General features: G+C 36.5%; 1 protein-coding gene across 2 annotated transcripts in view; it reads right to left on the bottom strand.

Moving 5' to 3' along the window:
- Positions 1–13,973, bottom strand: part of OXSR1 (oxidative stress responsive kinase 1) — a 90,283-nt gene that overhangs the window by 12,396 nt on the left and 63,914 nt on the right. For both annotated transcript variants that reach the window (XM_055558503.1, XM_055558504.1), the window contains exons 9-12: positions 11,306–11,354; positions 10,621–10,686; positions 7,203–7,325; positions 1,465–1,500 (exon numbers count right to left, since the gene is read on the bottom strand). In XM_055558503.1, coding sequence (XP_055414478.1) covers positions 1,465–1,500; positions 7,203–7,325; positions 10,621–10,686; positions 11,306–11,354 — 274 coding nt within the window. The remainder of the gene's footprint in view (positions 1–1,464; positions 1,501–7,202; positions 7,326–10,620; positions 10,687–11,305; positions 11,355–13,973) is intronic.

Here is a 13,973-nt window from a genome sequence, read left to right as displayed (position 1 = left end):
GATCTACTTTCAGCTTCTATCAATTTGTCTTTTGTGGACATTTCATATAGACCAAATCTTACAATATGCACTCTTTTTGTGTCTGGCTTCTTAGCACGGTTTTTTTCTGTCAGTCATGTTGTACCAAGTATCAGTAGTCCTTTTTTTTTTCCCTTCTTCAGAACAGTAATTCTTTGTATCATATTTATTTTTAACTATATCTATGCCATCTCCTTTGCCCAGCAAAATAGCACCTACAATATACAGACTTAAGTATATACTATGAAATTCTAGAAGTGACATTTTCCTATATTGGGGACCCTCCTTTACTTATAAAGAAAGAAAATCAACCAATGAATGAATGTGAAGCTTTGTAACATTAAACATTATTTTGCATGTTTGAAAATCTCACAAATTTTAGTTATGTAACTTGGGGAAAAAAGACCAATGCTGAACACAAAATCAAGTTAAACATTCAAAATTATAAATTAGTAGGGAAAACAGTATCAATGCAATGGCCAAAATTTTGAGTTAAAAGAGAAAAAAATTAAAAGGGCAATGAGAGATCTAATAGCTGTTATTATACAAGGAAAATCAAGGAGACAAGGAAGTATTAAAATGTTGTGTCTGCTGCACTTCACAGAGAGGAAACCAAGTTACCTACTGGTTCTAATTTTTGAGAGAAAAATAGAACTTTAAGATTAGTTTTGAAAATGCCAATTATTATTAATATGGACTTCTCTGGTGGCTCAGATGGTAAAGAATCTGCCTCCAATACAGGAGACCTGGGTTTGATCCCTGGGTTGGGAAGATCCCCTGGAGAAGGGAATGACAACCCACTCCAGTATTCTTGCTTGGCAGGCTACAGTCCATAGGGTCTCAAAGAGTCAGACACAACTGAGTGACTAACACTTTATTAATATGGAAGGACGGTTTGCTGAAGCTGAATTTCCAATACTTTGGCCACCTGATGCAAAGAGCCCACTCATTGGAAAAGACCCTGATGCTGGGGAAGATTGAAGGCAAAAAGAGAAGAGACCAGCAGAGGGTGAGATGGTTAGACAGCATCACTGACTTAATGGACATGAATCTGAATAAACACCTGGAGATGGTGGAGGACAGGGAAATCTGGTGTGCTGCAGTCCATGGGGTCGAAAAGAGTCTGACATGACTTAGGACTGAACAACAACAGGCTCCTCTGTCCATGGAATTTTCCAGGAAAGAACACTGGAGTGGGTTGTCCTTTCCTCCTGAGCCTAGCAGGCCACAGTCCTTGAAGTAGCAAAGAGTCAGACTTGACTAAGTATGCAATGAGCATAACGCAGGTCAGCCTAACAGGAGTCTGTTTAGCAGGATTTCTTTTCACACCATTTGACTAGTATAAATTTCCATTCCTATTTAAGCACATACAAAAAAATGTGTTTAACATTAAAACCAAAACAAAAGCACATATACTTTAATGACTCAACAATCACAACTACTTACCTCAGAATTTGTTAATGATTCTTTCACTCTGGGAGACTAAAAGAAATACAAAAAAAGGAGGCTGGTTAACTGAAAACTCAGGTTACTTGTAGTCAGTTCCAAAACTGCACGGAATGGTGAAATGCAAGTCAACTCCATTTCATTCTGATCCATAATTAAATCATCGGTAACTCTAGTGAGTTTTCTGGAAAAAGAAAACTAAAATGATATTACTATATTCTTTGTCCAGCTAGCCTGCAATGTATCAATATATTCATAGCATTTTAAGAGTTCATAACTTTATAGCAGAAGTTTATAGCAAACATAAAGGGACTATCAGGTAGTAGGGAGGTCACATTCCTCAAAGTACAATTCTTTCTACTAATCATCAACATATTACATGCGTAATTTCTCACACTAAATGTAAACATTCAAGCTAATTATCCAATATATTCTTAAAGCAGAGTAATTCTGATTATGGACTTCAGTAAATAAAACTTGAGCCAAAACTGAAATTCCAGTTATAATCTGCCATATGAAAATTTAAAGTTAAAATGATTTAGTAACTCATAAGTTAGCAGCAATTCTGGATACAAGCATTGGAAAATACAAAAAACAACAACATATCTCTAAACAAATTCAATTTATGTTAAATTTTACCAAATGTGAATGTCGACTTCTTATAAGAAATTTATAGGTTTTTAAATTTTTCATTACCATTTTATTAATGACAATCAAGGTTCATGCAATACCTAAAGTATCACAGCAAGTATATGCCAACAAAAAAAAAACCTTAAAAAAAAAACACACCTTTGTTTGGAAATAATTCAAACTTACAGAAAAATTGTAAGAATAATAACACAAAGAACACTGCCATACCCTTTACCCAGACTCATCCAATATTAGCCTTTCTCCTTATGTGCTTTATTAGTGTTCACTTTCTTTCTTTTTATATATATTTAACCAATCCTGTACCATTTGAGAATAAGTTGTATATAATCATGGCTCTTTACAACTGAATAGTTGTGTACTTAAGAATTCTATTACACAACTTCACTCTACTAAAATTATCAATTTCAGTGAATTTAACAATAATACTTTAATTAACAACCCATAATACAGCTTTTCCAATGACTTCCTACTATCCTTTGGGGCCTTTGTTTTTCTAGTATAAGATTCTGTCTAGGATCATGTACTGCAGTCAGTCATCAAGTCTCTCTAGATTTTATCTGACACATAATCAATCATTTCCCCTGCCTAGTACATATTCTGAATAGACTGCTCCTAATTAGTGTTCTGATGTTTTTTCATGATTTAGACTGAAATGAATTCTACATAGTGATTATCTTCTTATGGTATTGTGTTTTGGAGAATCTCATGTACCCTGTGATCCTCATTAGTGATGCTAATTTTTATCACTGAGTCAAGGCATTTTCTGATTTCTCAGGTAGGCGGTAGCTATTTTTCACCTTGCGACTAATAGGCAATCTATGGAGACATACTAGAAGACCATGTAAATAGCCTGTTCATCAAAGATTTCCCATATATTTAGCACCCATTGATGAGACAGGGATCAAGACCATCCCCATGGAAAAGAAATGCAAAAAGCAAACTGGCTGTCTGAGGAGGCCCTACAAATAGCTGTGAAAAGAAGAGAAGCGAAAAGCAAAGGAGAAAAGGAAAGACATAAGCATCTGAATGCAAGTTCCAAAGAATAGCAAGAAGAGATAAGAAAGCCTTCCTCAGCGATCAATGCAAAGAAATAGAGGAAAACAACAGAATGGCAAAGACTAGAGATCTCTTCAAGAAAATTAGAGATATCAAGGAAACATTTCATGCAAAGATAGGCTCAATAAAGGACAGAAATGGTATGGACCTAACATAAGCAGAAGATATTAAGAAGAGGTGGCAAGAATACACAAAAGAACTAGACAAAAAAGATTTTCACGACCCAGATAATCATGATGGTGTGATCACTCACTTAGAGCCAGACATCCTGGAACGTGAAGTCAAGTGGGTCTTAGAAAGCATCACTACGAATAAAGCTAGTGGAGGTGATGGAATTCTAGTTGAGCTATTTCAAATCCTGAAAGATGATGCTGGCATTTTACTCAATATGCCAGCAAAAATGGAAAACTCAGCAGTGGCCACAGGACTGGAAAAGGTAAGTTTTCATTCCAATCCCAAAGAAAGGCAATGCCAAAGAATGCTCAAACTACCGCACAATTGCACTCATCTCACATGCTAGTGAAAGTAATGCTCAAAATTCTCCAACCAGGCTTTAGCAATACGTGAACCGTGAACTTCCAGATGTTCAAGCTGGTTTTAGAAAAGGCAGAGGAACCAGAGATCAAATTGCCAACATCCGCTGGATCATGGAAAAAGCAAGAGAGTTCCAGAAAAACATCTATTTCTGCTTTATTGACTATGCCAAAGCCTGTGACTGTGTGGATCACAATAAACTGTGGAAAATTCTGAAAGAGAAGGGAATATCAGACCACCCGACCTGCCTCTTGAGAAGCCTGTATGCAGGTCAGGAAGCAACAGTTAGAACTGGACATGGAACAACAGACTGGTTCCAAATAGGAAAAGGAGTACGTCAAAGCTGTATATTGTCACCCTGCTTATTTAACTTACATGCAGAGTACATCATGAGAAACGCTGGGGTGGAGGAATCACAACCTGGAATCAAGATTGCCAGGAGAAATATCAATAACCTCAGATGTACAGATGACACCACCCTTATGGCAGAAAGTGAAGAGGAACTAAAGAGCCTCTTGATGAAAGTCAAAGAGGAGAGTGAAAAAGTTGGCTTAAAGCTCAGCATTCAGAAAACTAAGATCATGGCATCCGGTCCCATCACTTCATGGCAAATAGATGGGGAAACAGTGGAAACAGTGTCAGACTTTTATTTTTGGGGGCTCCAAAATTACTGCAGATGGTGATTGCAGCCATGAAATGAAAAGACACTTACTCCTTGGAAGGAAAGTTATGACCAACCTAGACAGCATATTCAAAAGCAGAGACATTATTTTGTCAACAAAGGTCTGTCTAGTCAAGGCTATGGTTTTTCCAGTAGTCATGTATGGATGTGAGAGTTGGACTGTGAAGAAAGCTGAGTGCCGAAGAACTGATGCTTTTGAACTGTGGTGTTGGAGAAGACTCTTGAGAGTCCCTTGGACTTCAAGGAGATCCAACCAGTCCATCCTAAAGGAGATCAGTCCTGGGTGTTCTTTGGAAGGAATGATGCTAAAGCTGAAACTCCAGTACTTTGGCCACCTCATGTGAAGAGTTGACTCACTGGAAAAGACTCTGATGCTGGGAGGGATTGGGGGCAGGAGGAGAAGGGGATGCCAGAGTATGAGATGGCTGGATGGCATCACTGACTCGATGGATGCTAGTTCGAGTGAACTCCGGGAGTTGGTGATGCACAGGGAGGCCTGGTGTGCTGCAATTCATGGGGTCGAAGAGAGTCGGACATGACTGAGAGACTGAACTGAACTGATGATCTTTATGATTGCTTTATGATGGCTATAAAATGATGAATTTCCCCATCCACTCCTACATTTACCACCTCTGGAGGTTTACTGTAATGAAATATCATCATTTCTCCCCATTTATTTATATATCTATGTATTATTTGTATAGGCCTACTGACTCCTAGTCTTTTAATGATTTATAATTATTTCTACACTTTATGATTTTGATGGTTAAATCTCCCTAATTTGGCTAGTGGGAGCTCCTTCAACTTGGCTCTTATATTATTAAAAATATAAAACCTTTTCTGTCAAAACAAGATATCCCAGATTTATCTTATATTTTCCCTGTGTAAGCCGTGGAATCAGGCATTTCTCCAGTGAACCTTTGTTCTTTTAGTAGGGCATAGCATTTGAAACCAAGAGATGAGCATTAAGTGTGCTTACTCCTACTGTTTTCCTGACACTCTGCATACTTGTAATCTTCAATCAGACGCCGGACACTGAATTTCACCTTGTTGCATGATGCTAATTCTGTATTGCTATGAATCTTGACACTTTGTTCTAGAATACAGTTAAGCTGCTAGAAACAGTTTAATCCTTCTGGATCCTGCTTTGATGCGTTTTAGTTGGGTCTGGAGCAGTGTTCAGTCTAGGGCAATATATTATACCCCATTACTGAGAAGTCTACTGAATGCCCTGTGAATTTTAAGTTTCTCCAGTCTGGCTGCTGTTTCTGGCTGTGTGAGTGCTAGGCACTGTTCTCCACATGGGTAGTTTTTTCACATACAGTAATCGATAAATATTCTGCTAAGTACTCAAAAGAGAACCTCTAAGCTTTTTTCTCTGGATAACTCTCTCCTTCCTGGCACTCTATCAAATTTTATCTGATTTCATTTTTTACTTTTATTTACTCAACTTGGGAAAACACTTTCAAGCCACAATGTAAAGAATAATCAAACAAAACTGCCCCCAAACTGACCTGGATGTTAGAATCAGCAGAGAAGGACATTAAAATAATTATATTACATAACTTCAAAAAGTTAAGCAGAGACATGGAAGATGCAAAAGCAAACAGCAAATCAAACTTTAAGTATCTAACAACCAAACGAAACACCAAATCACAATTCTAGCATTCTGTCTGAGATGAAAAAGAGATTGCAAAAAAAAAAAGAAAGAAAAAGAGATTGCATGGCCTTAGTAGCAGATTAACACTGCAGAAGGAAAGAATAATGAACAGGCTAGCAATAGAAACTATGCCAAATGAAACTGAAGAAAAAAGAATTTTAAAAAAGTGAAAAGATCAGTGAACAGTCAGACAACTTTAAGCCTAATATACATGTTATCTGACTCTTCAAGGTGGAAGGACAGAAAAAACTATTTGAAAATATGATAGCTGAGAACTTTCCAAACTTAAAAAACACTGTAAACCCCAAGATTCAAGAAGCTCAATAAACCCTAAATATGAAATGTGGGGAAAAAATATATAGGTATATCATAATCAAATTGCTCAAAACCATTCATAAAGAAAATAATCTTAAAATCAGTCAAAGTTAAAAGAAATGTGACTTGTAAATGAATAAGGTAAGTAAACAAGCAGATTTCATCACACTGGAAACAATGCAAACAAGAAAACTTTGGAACAAAGTCTTTAAAATACAGGCCCATCTCATTTTATTGCACTATGCTTTCTTTACTGTACCTTGTAGATATCATAGTTTGTTTGTTTTACAAACTGAAGATTTGTGGCAACCCTGAATTGAGCAAGTCTATCAGTGCCATTTTTCAAACGTTATTTGCTCACTTCATGTCTTGGTGTCTATTTCCAGCAAAAACTAACACATTCACACACACTATCTGGGATATACAAAATGAAAATAAGGTACACTGTTCCTCTTCAGATAGAAGGTTAACAAATTTTAGGGACTAGGTTTCAATTCTTAGGCTTTAAAGTTCACTAATCTTTTCTTCTGAAATGTCTAATCAGCCATTAATCCAATCCAGTGTACTTTCATCTCAGACATTATAGTTCTCATTTCTCAATTTAGGTCATTTTTATATACCCTAAATATTATTAGAGTAAAACTGATATTTCAGTCCCCCTCTCCATGGAGATTTACTTGGGCTCCTGTTGTTAATAAGGTGTTCAAAATATTCTGCCTGTTTTTTTTTATATTTTATCTGGTTAAGCTGAACAGAACCACAGAATATAGTATTATCTAAGTGGCTTCAGACAGTAAGACAGAACTCTACAGCTAAAGCATATAGTTTAACAAAACATACCCTGAGTTGTGAAATTGCTGCTTTTCCTTCCTCACTTTCTTCATCAAATTCATCATCACTCCACTCCCAGCCACCATCTTCTGTCTTGTGAAGACGGCCACTGGAGCCTGGTACTCTCCGAACCTGCTCGTTAGGAAGAGAGACATGGGCTGTGGCAGTGTTTGACACTTATGGGATAGAAAAGTCAACCATATTTCTCTCTCCTTCTATTACTTCAACACAGTAAGTAGATAATAATTTTCCCATATAAAGTCACATCCACCATCCTCCACTTGCTTTCTGTCCCTAATCTCCACTATGTCTTTACTCACAACCACTGACTTTCCCAGTACTTTGCTAGTCTGAGACTGCACATCATCCAAATCCCTCTTATGTGAAGTCAGATGAAGTCTGAGTAATGGCTTCCTATCTTTAGACATCAAGAAAAAAATGGGGGCAGTTTAAGCTCCAAATAAATAAGTTCAAGATAAAGAAGATTATGTGTTTTTTTTTCAATTTTAACTTTTAAAATCACAATTTATGCCACTTCAAGAGGACTACAGCTGTGCAAATGTTAAGAAAAAGAGCAGTCCCCTAACTTTCATCTTCTTTCCCACAGGCAACCACTTTCAATTCATTTTAGCTTATTCTTTTAGAATGTATATATATTCATCTCTCTGAGTAATCTGTTCTTATTATTACCCCTTTTCTGGTTTTAGAAATTATCTATTGACTTCTTGCTACAGAAGATGAGAACTTAACCCTATTATTAATTCCCTACTCTTTTTTCAAATACACTGTAATTTTGGGTAAATCAATTGTTTATATAACATGATTATATAAACTATACAGTTGAACCATATATATTACAATTACTTTTCTTTCCTGCAGAACTTTTTTATTTCTCCTGGAGTTAACATTTGCTTTCTTTCTTTAAAAAAAAGTTATTTATTTTTGGGTCTTTGTTGCTGCATGCAGCCTTTCTCAAACTGCAGCGAGAAGGGGGGATATTCTCTAGCTGCAGTGTGTGGACTTCTGAGTCGGAGCACAGGCTCTGAAGTGTGGGCTGAGTAGTTGCAGCACATGAGCTTAGTCGGTCCGTGGCATATGGACTCTTCCTAGACCAGGGATCAAACCCTGTCCCCTGCATTGGTAGGTGGATTCTTAACCACTGGACCACTAGGGAAGTCCTGCTTATTTCTTGTCATATTTATCCCCAGATTCTCTGTTATGTAAAGCTCCTCTCACCATATTCATATCCATTAGGTATTCATCAGTGTCATCTTCTTGAGGAAGCCTCTCACCAGAGCCCCGCGATCTGTCCATCAGACTGACACCAGGTTTGGTACCTCAGATCTCACGCTATCAACCAGAGGACTATGCTTCCTCAATCACATGACTTTCCTATTCTTACTTTAAGCACTTAACTCTACTATTAGCCTGGTGTATTTACTAAAGCTGTATATTTCTAAATATAATTTGATTCCATTCCCACACTCCACTTAATAGTTTGTCTGGTAAAAAAAGAAAACAATTCTGGGTTAGAAAATATTTTTTTTCCCTAATGTTCATCGTAAAGCTCCATTGTGATGTGGCTTCCAGAGATGCTGCTGCTGCTGCTATGTCGCTTCAGTCGTGTCCGACTCTGTGCGACCCCATAGACAGCAGCCCACCAGGTTCCCCCATCCCTGGGATTCTCCAGGCAAGAACACTGGAGTGGGTTGCCATTTCCTTCTCCAATGCATGAAAGTGAAAAGTGAAAGTGAAGTCACTCAGTCGTGTCTGACTCTTTGCAATCCCATGGACTGCAGCCTACCAGGCTCCTCCACCCATGGAATTTTCCAGAGATGCTACTGAGGTCCTTATGACTGTTGATTCTAACTGTAACCTTTCCCCGTTGTCTGGAAGGCTACAGGATCTTTTCACCTCCAGTATTCTGAGCTGATGCAATGAACACAAACTAGGGCAAACTTCAGGAGATGGTGAGGGACAGACAGGCCTGGCATACTGCAATCCATGGGGTCGTAAAGAGCTGGACATGACTGGGTGACTGAACAGCAACAGCATTCTGAGCTACTGTGGTAATGTGCTTTAGTGTTGATCTATTTCCATTCATTGTGCTGGGTACTTGAGCTCTTTCAAACTGGAAATTCATGAAATTTTTCTTGAATAATTCTTCAGTGATATCTTTTCTTCTGTTTTTCTGTTTTCCTTTTCTGGAACTCCTTTTGCTTAAACGTTGAGTCTTCTCAAATAATCCTCTAATGTTCTCATCTTTTCTGTCTCTTGGCTTTTTGGCTCTATTTTCTGGAAAATTTCCTCAACTTTACCCTAAAATCTTTGTAATGAATTTTTTCATTTTTTCTATAATGTTTTCAATTCCCAAGAGCTTTTTGTTGGTGGTAGTGCCATTCTCTAAATGCTTCTTTTCTTAAATTAACAGCTAAGACATAATTCATATTAACATTGATCCATTCAAGGTATTACAATCCAATGATTTTTAGTATGTTCAGAGTTGAAAAACCATCTGTACAATCAAATTTCAATCATCTTCATCACTCTCTCCACTTCCCACAAAACATCCCATACCCATTAGCAGTCCTACCCATTCCCTTACAATCTGCTCAAGTCCCAGGCAATCAGTAATCTACTTTCTGTCTCTATACGTTTGCTTGTTCTGGATATTTCACATAATTAGAATCATAGAATATGTCTTTCAGTTAGCATAATGTTTTAAAGGTATATCCATGTTATGGCATGTATCAGTACTTCATTCCTTATTACTGCTGAATAATATTCCACTGTATAGGTTCATGATATTTTATATATCCATTTATCAGTAGATGGACATTCAGTTTTTTTCCACATTTTAGCTATGAATAATACTTCCATGACCATTCATGTACATATTTTTATGTGTACAAACTTTCAATTCTCTTGGGTGTGGCTAGGAGTAGACTTGCTGGGTCATATAGTAACTTTGTTCAGTCTTTTGAGAAACTGCCGCAGAAGTGACCACACCATCTTCCATTTCCATCAGTAATGTGTGAGGATTCCAATTTCTCCACATCTTTATCAATACTTGCTATTGTCTGTCTTTTTTGTTATAGTTATTCAGGTGGCTGTGAAGTGGTGTCTTCATTGTTTCTGTATGGTGCAAAGAAACTTCCCAACTTCCCAACTCACTCTGGTAGTTGCAAACAGTGATTTAACACAATTTAGAATTAATTATGTACCATACTTTTTCATTCCAGTTGAAAGCGGAGTACTACTAAAGCATAGACTATTGCTAAAAGAATATATCAAGCATGCTAAAGAAAAGACTGAAAGAAAATGAGTAATATTCATACTGTTAACATAGCATTAGTCAAATACACTTTCAAAACACAAAAGTAAAACTTCTAATTTCTCAGAAAAACTGAGTTAAATCCACATTTACCTTTTTAGCTCTTTCAGAAATGGTTGGTGCTCTCTGCAATATTTTTTCTTGAAGAAATTCTTTATTCTGGAGAGGAAAAATAAGTTTTCTTTTCATAAGAAGTTTTTACTGAACAAAAAAATTGACATAGAAATATTCACCACAATTAATGTGGTATAGTAACTGTTTTTATAAAGTTTGAGAAAAGCTTCTATTCTTTCATTCTAAAGATCCTTTAGTATAATACTACCATGACTTTATAAATTAAGAGAAAGCTTTAATGTATTGCATGAACCACCATCTATGAAAAGTTTGCTTTAACATACATCCTTTGAGGTTGTGGTCCCACATTTCCCAACTACAGTAACATCCTATTTATCCCATATCTTTGGGAAATGAGATGTTTACTAATTCAGTAGTAAACCCTAAAATTATAGTTCAGTATATTTCACAGAATTTTCCACGGATTTTATTTATAGTGGTAATATTAATTTTTCCTGTTTTAAGTTTTACCTGATACTTAATTTATAGAATAATATATTTATCTTAAATATGTTGTCTAAATAATGGCCCCAGCAATTATTTGACCTACCATCATTCTTCCAGAAATAATCATCTGAAGGTAATGCAACCTCTGAACAGTGAACCTAATGTAGGTGTTTGAGGAGGATCATCTGAATACATGAAACAAGTTAGAATGTCCTACCTTGGCTTTTTGGAAAAACTTGTGCCTTAGCAGTTCTGCTGCTGTTGGTCTAAAACCAGAAAAGAAAGTTTTTATAGTTAATTGAAGTGGAATGTGGGTTTTCATCTTCAAAAATGAAAACATGATTTCTTGAACATCAAGATAAAAACTCAGTGCACTCCACTGTCCTTAACCTGCTAAAAATCAAAAAGGAAAAGCTCAGTACAAGGCATCGAACAGAATTAAAAACTCAAATAGAAGTTTTCTGATAACAATTATTATAGGCTCTTGCAAAAATTCATTAGTGAAATGTTTCTTTTAGAAGCATGATTTCTTAATGGCTTTCAATATATTTGCCATTTAATATTATTTCCCACTAAGTTGGCTTTATCTACTTTAAAGAAGCAAAAAACATACATTTAAACTGACAAATCAAGAACTGTGCTTCTTGCCACATAATCACCTGTAAGTTTTCAACTTAGGTAATTACATATTCTTAAAAAATAATTTCACAATTTCCTTTAAAAAACTGAAGATTCTAAGAGTAATGTATAGTTTCCAAATTTAATCTAAACTTAGTTTTTAACTTAACTGTGCACAGTCTTACTTCATTTGAGTAAAGGCATTGTTGTCAACTTCACAAACTAGTATGAGAATAAAGAATAAACAAATGCTACACTTAAGAAACTGGACCTGATGGATGCCACGTACCTACCATGAAACACTGAACAAGTCACTTCTCTAAGGTTAAGTATTACCTGGCTAAATCCCTAAAAGCAGTGGTTCTTAAACACTGCTGTGCATTATAATATCTGGGAGTTTAAAAAAAATCCTTTCAACTAAAGAGATGAGGGTCATAATCTAGCTATGTAAGAACAAGGCAGCAGGTAGCTTAGGTTTTGTACTGCCCTCCTGGAATACAGTTGGCATACCAGATGGGAACTGTCACACGAGAGAAATAAACTATCTTACAAATATAAAAACTCCCAGGCTCTTCCCTGTAACAGTTACAGCAGAATCCGTGGGGGCAAACCTGGGTGCGGTTTTTAGAACTCTCCAGGTGGATACCAAAGTGCAGTCAAGCTTGAGAACCAGGGCCTCAGAGGACTCTCATAGAAATCAAAAGACAGATTAAACGTGGAAGTGCTATGCAAACTCAAAATAGACGTTACCATTCCTACTTTTCATTCAGTCACAATTTCAGTATGTTTAACAGTTTAACAACACTGTTTTTTATGATTTGTTCCTTTCTTATGGGCTCACTTCCTCTTTCTAAAATACACTTCAGAGGAGTTCTTTACGTGATAAAACATGACTGGAAAACTCAATTTTTGACTGAAAATTATTTCAGAAATTAATTTCAAATAATTTCAAAAATTATGCTTACTGGTGAATGAGTTTGACTAGATTTAGAGAATTAGAGAATTCTGGATTAACAGTTATTTTCTCTCAGCATTGTTCCACTACAGTGTTTGGCCTTAACTGTTGCTATTGGGGAAGTGGTTTGTCCATCTGCCTGCTATTCCTCAGTTAGGTAATCTGTTCTCTCAGGCTGCATTTAAGACCTTCTCTTTGTATTTGTGTCCACTAGTTTCACGACAATGTATACAAGTGGAAAAAGAGGGGTACTGCTTGGAATCGAGGACAATAATTCCTTAGCCTGAAAATACAGATATCTCATCAATTCAGAACATTCTCGGCCATTATTCCTTCGAATGTTGCTTCCAGGTCACAGTGTGGGGTTTCACTGTGTGTTTGTAATTCTGGATTGTGATCCCTTCAGTGCAAGAATTGCAGCGACCTGGGTGTTGGAAGTAGTCTAACAGTGCAGTTTCTGATTGCTTCTGCCAGAAACAAAACTGGCTTAGTAATAACTGTTTTACTTTCTAATCCTGTGGGTTCCTGGATAATATGGGTATAAATTCAGACTGTAAACCTGTGGAGTGTTGAAGTCAGAGGGCTTGATTATTCAGGAAAGATTTCTGTTGTGTTTGTGTGATGACAGATTTTTGTTGTTGTTGTTGTTGTTGTTCTCTCATCTATCCTTTCACTCAGGATGCATACTTATCAATGTTCTAGCTTTAAGCAGAAATCTCAGTTCAAAATCCCCATATGAGTGAGCCCTGTATCTCATTTTAAGTGCCCACTTGGAAGTTAAAACTCCAAACCAGTAGGTTACTGAACAGGGTCGCACTGAAGGCAGCCACAGGATGAGTTTATAATTCTTGGATTTATGGCTTCCTTGTTAATTCTGGCATCTGAAGACTTGCCTTTATTACAAGTTCATCTCTATTCTTCTGATTTTAAGTTTGACAGATTTGTCCAGAATGTCTAAGTGTTTGTAACAGAACTCTGTTATTTCAGTCAACTAATTTGGGAGAAGCAAAACTGTTCCCTATGTTTTAATACCAGTGTATTAAGAAACAGGAAAAAAGTTCTAAAATGACAGGTTTGAACTTTCCTGCCTATTTTTCTTACCCTTTCCAATATTTGCAACAGTGAATTTTGAAGCCCATTAAATATACTAAAGACATGATCAAGGAAGTCAATTCAAACCTTTTAGTTTTGCTGAGCTTTAGAAAAATCAAAAAAATCTTTTAGTGCTACAAAGCTGAGTGGTCTATATACCACATGAAACAGAAAAATATGACAGAGTGAGAACAGGGCCCAAGACTAGAAATCAGGAGTT

Source organism: Bubalus kerabau, chromosome 20 (assembly GCF_029407905.1).
Source record: "Bubalus kerabau isolate K-KA32 ecotype Philippines breed swamp buffalo chromosome 20, PCC_UOA_SB_1v2, whole genome shotgun sequence".
Taxonomy (NCBI): Eukaryota; Metazoa; Chordata; class Mammalia; order Artiodactyla; family Bovidae; genus Bubalus; species Bubalus kerabau.
Note: the sequence above shows the minus strand (reverse complement) of the source record. Positions and strands in the feature narration are given on the sequence as shown.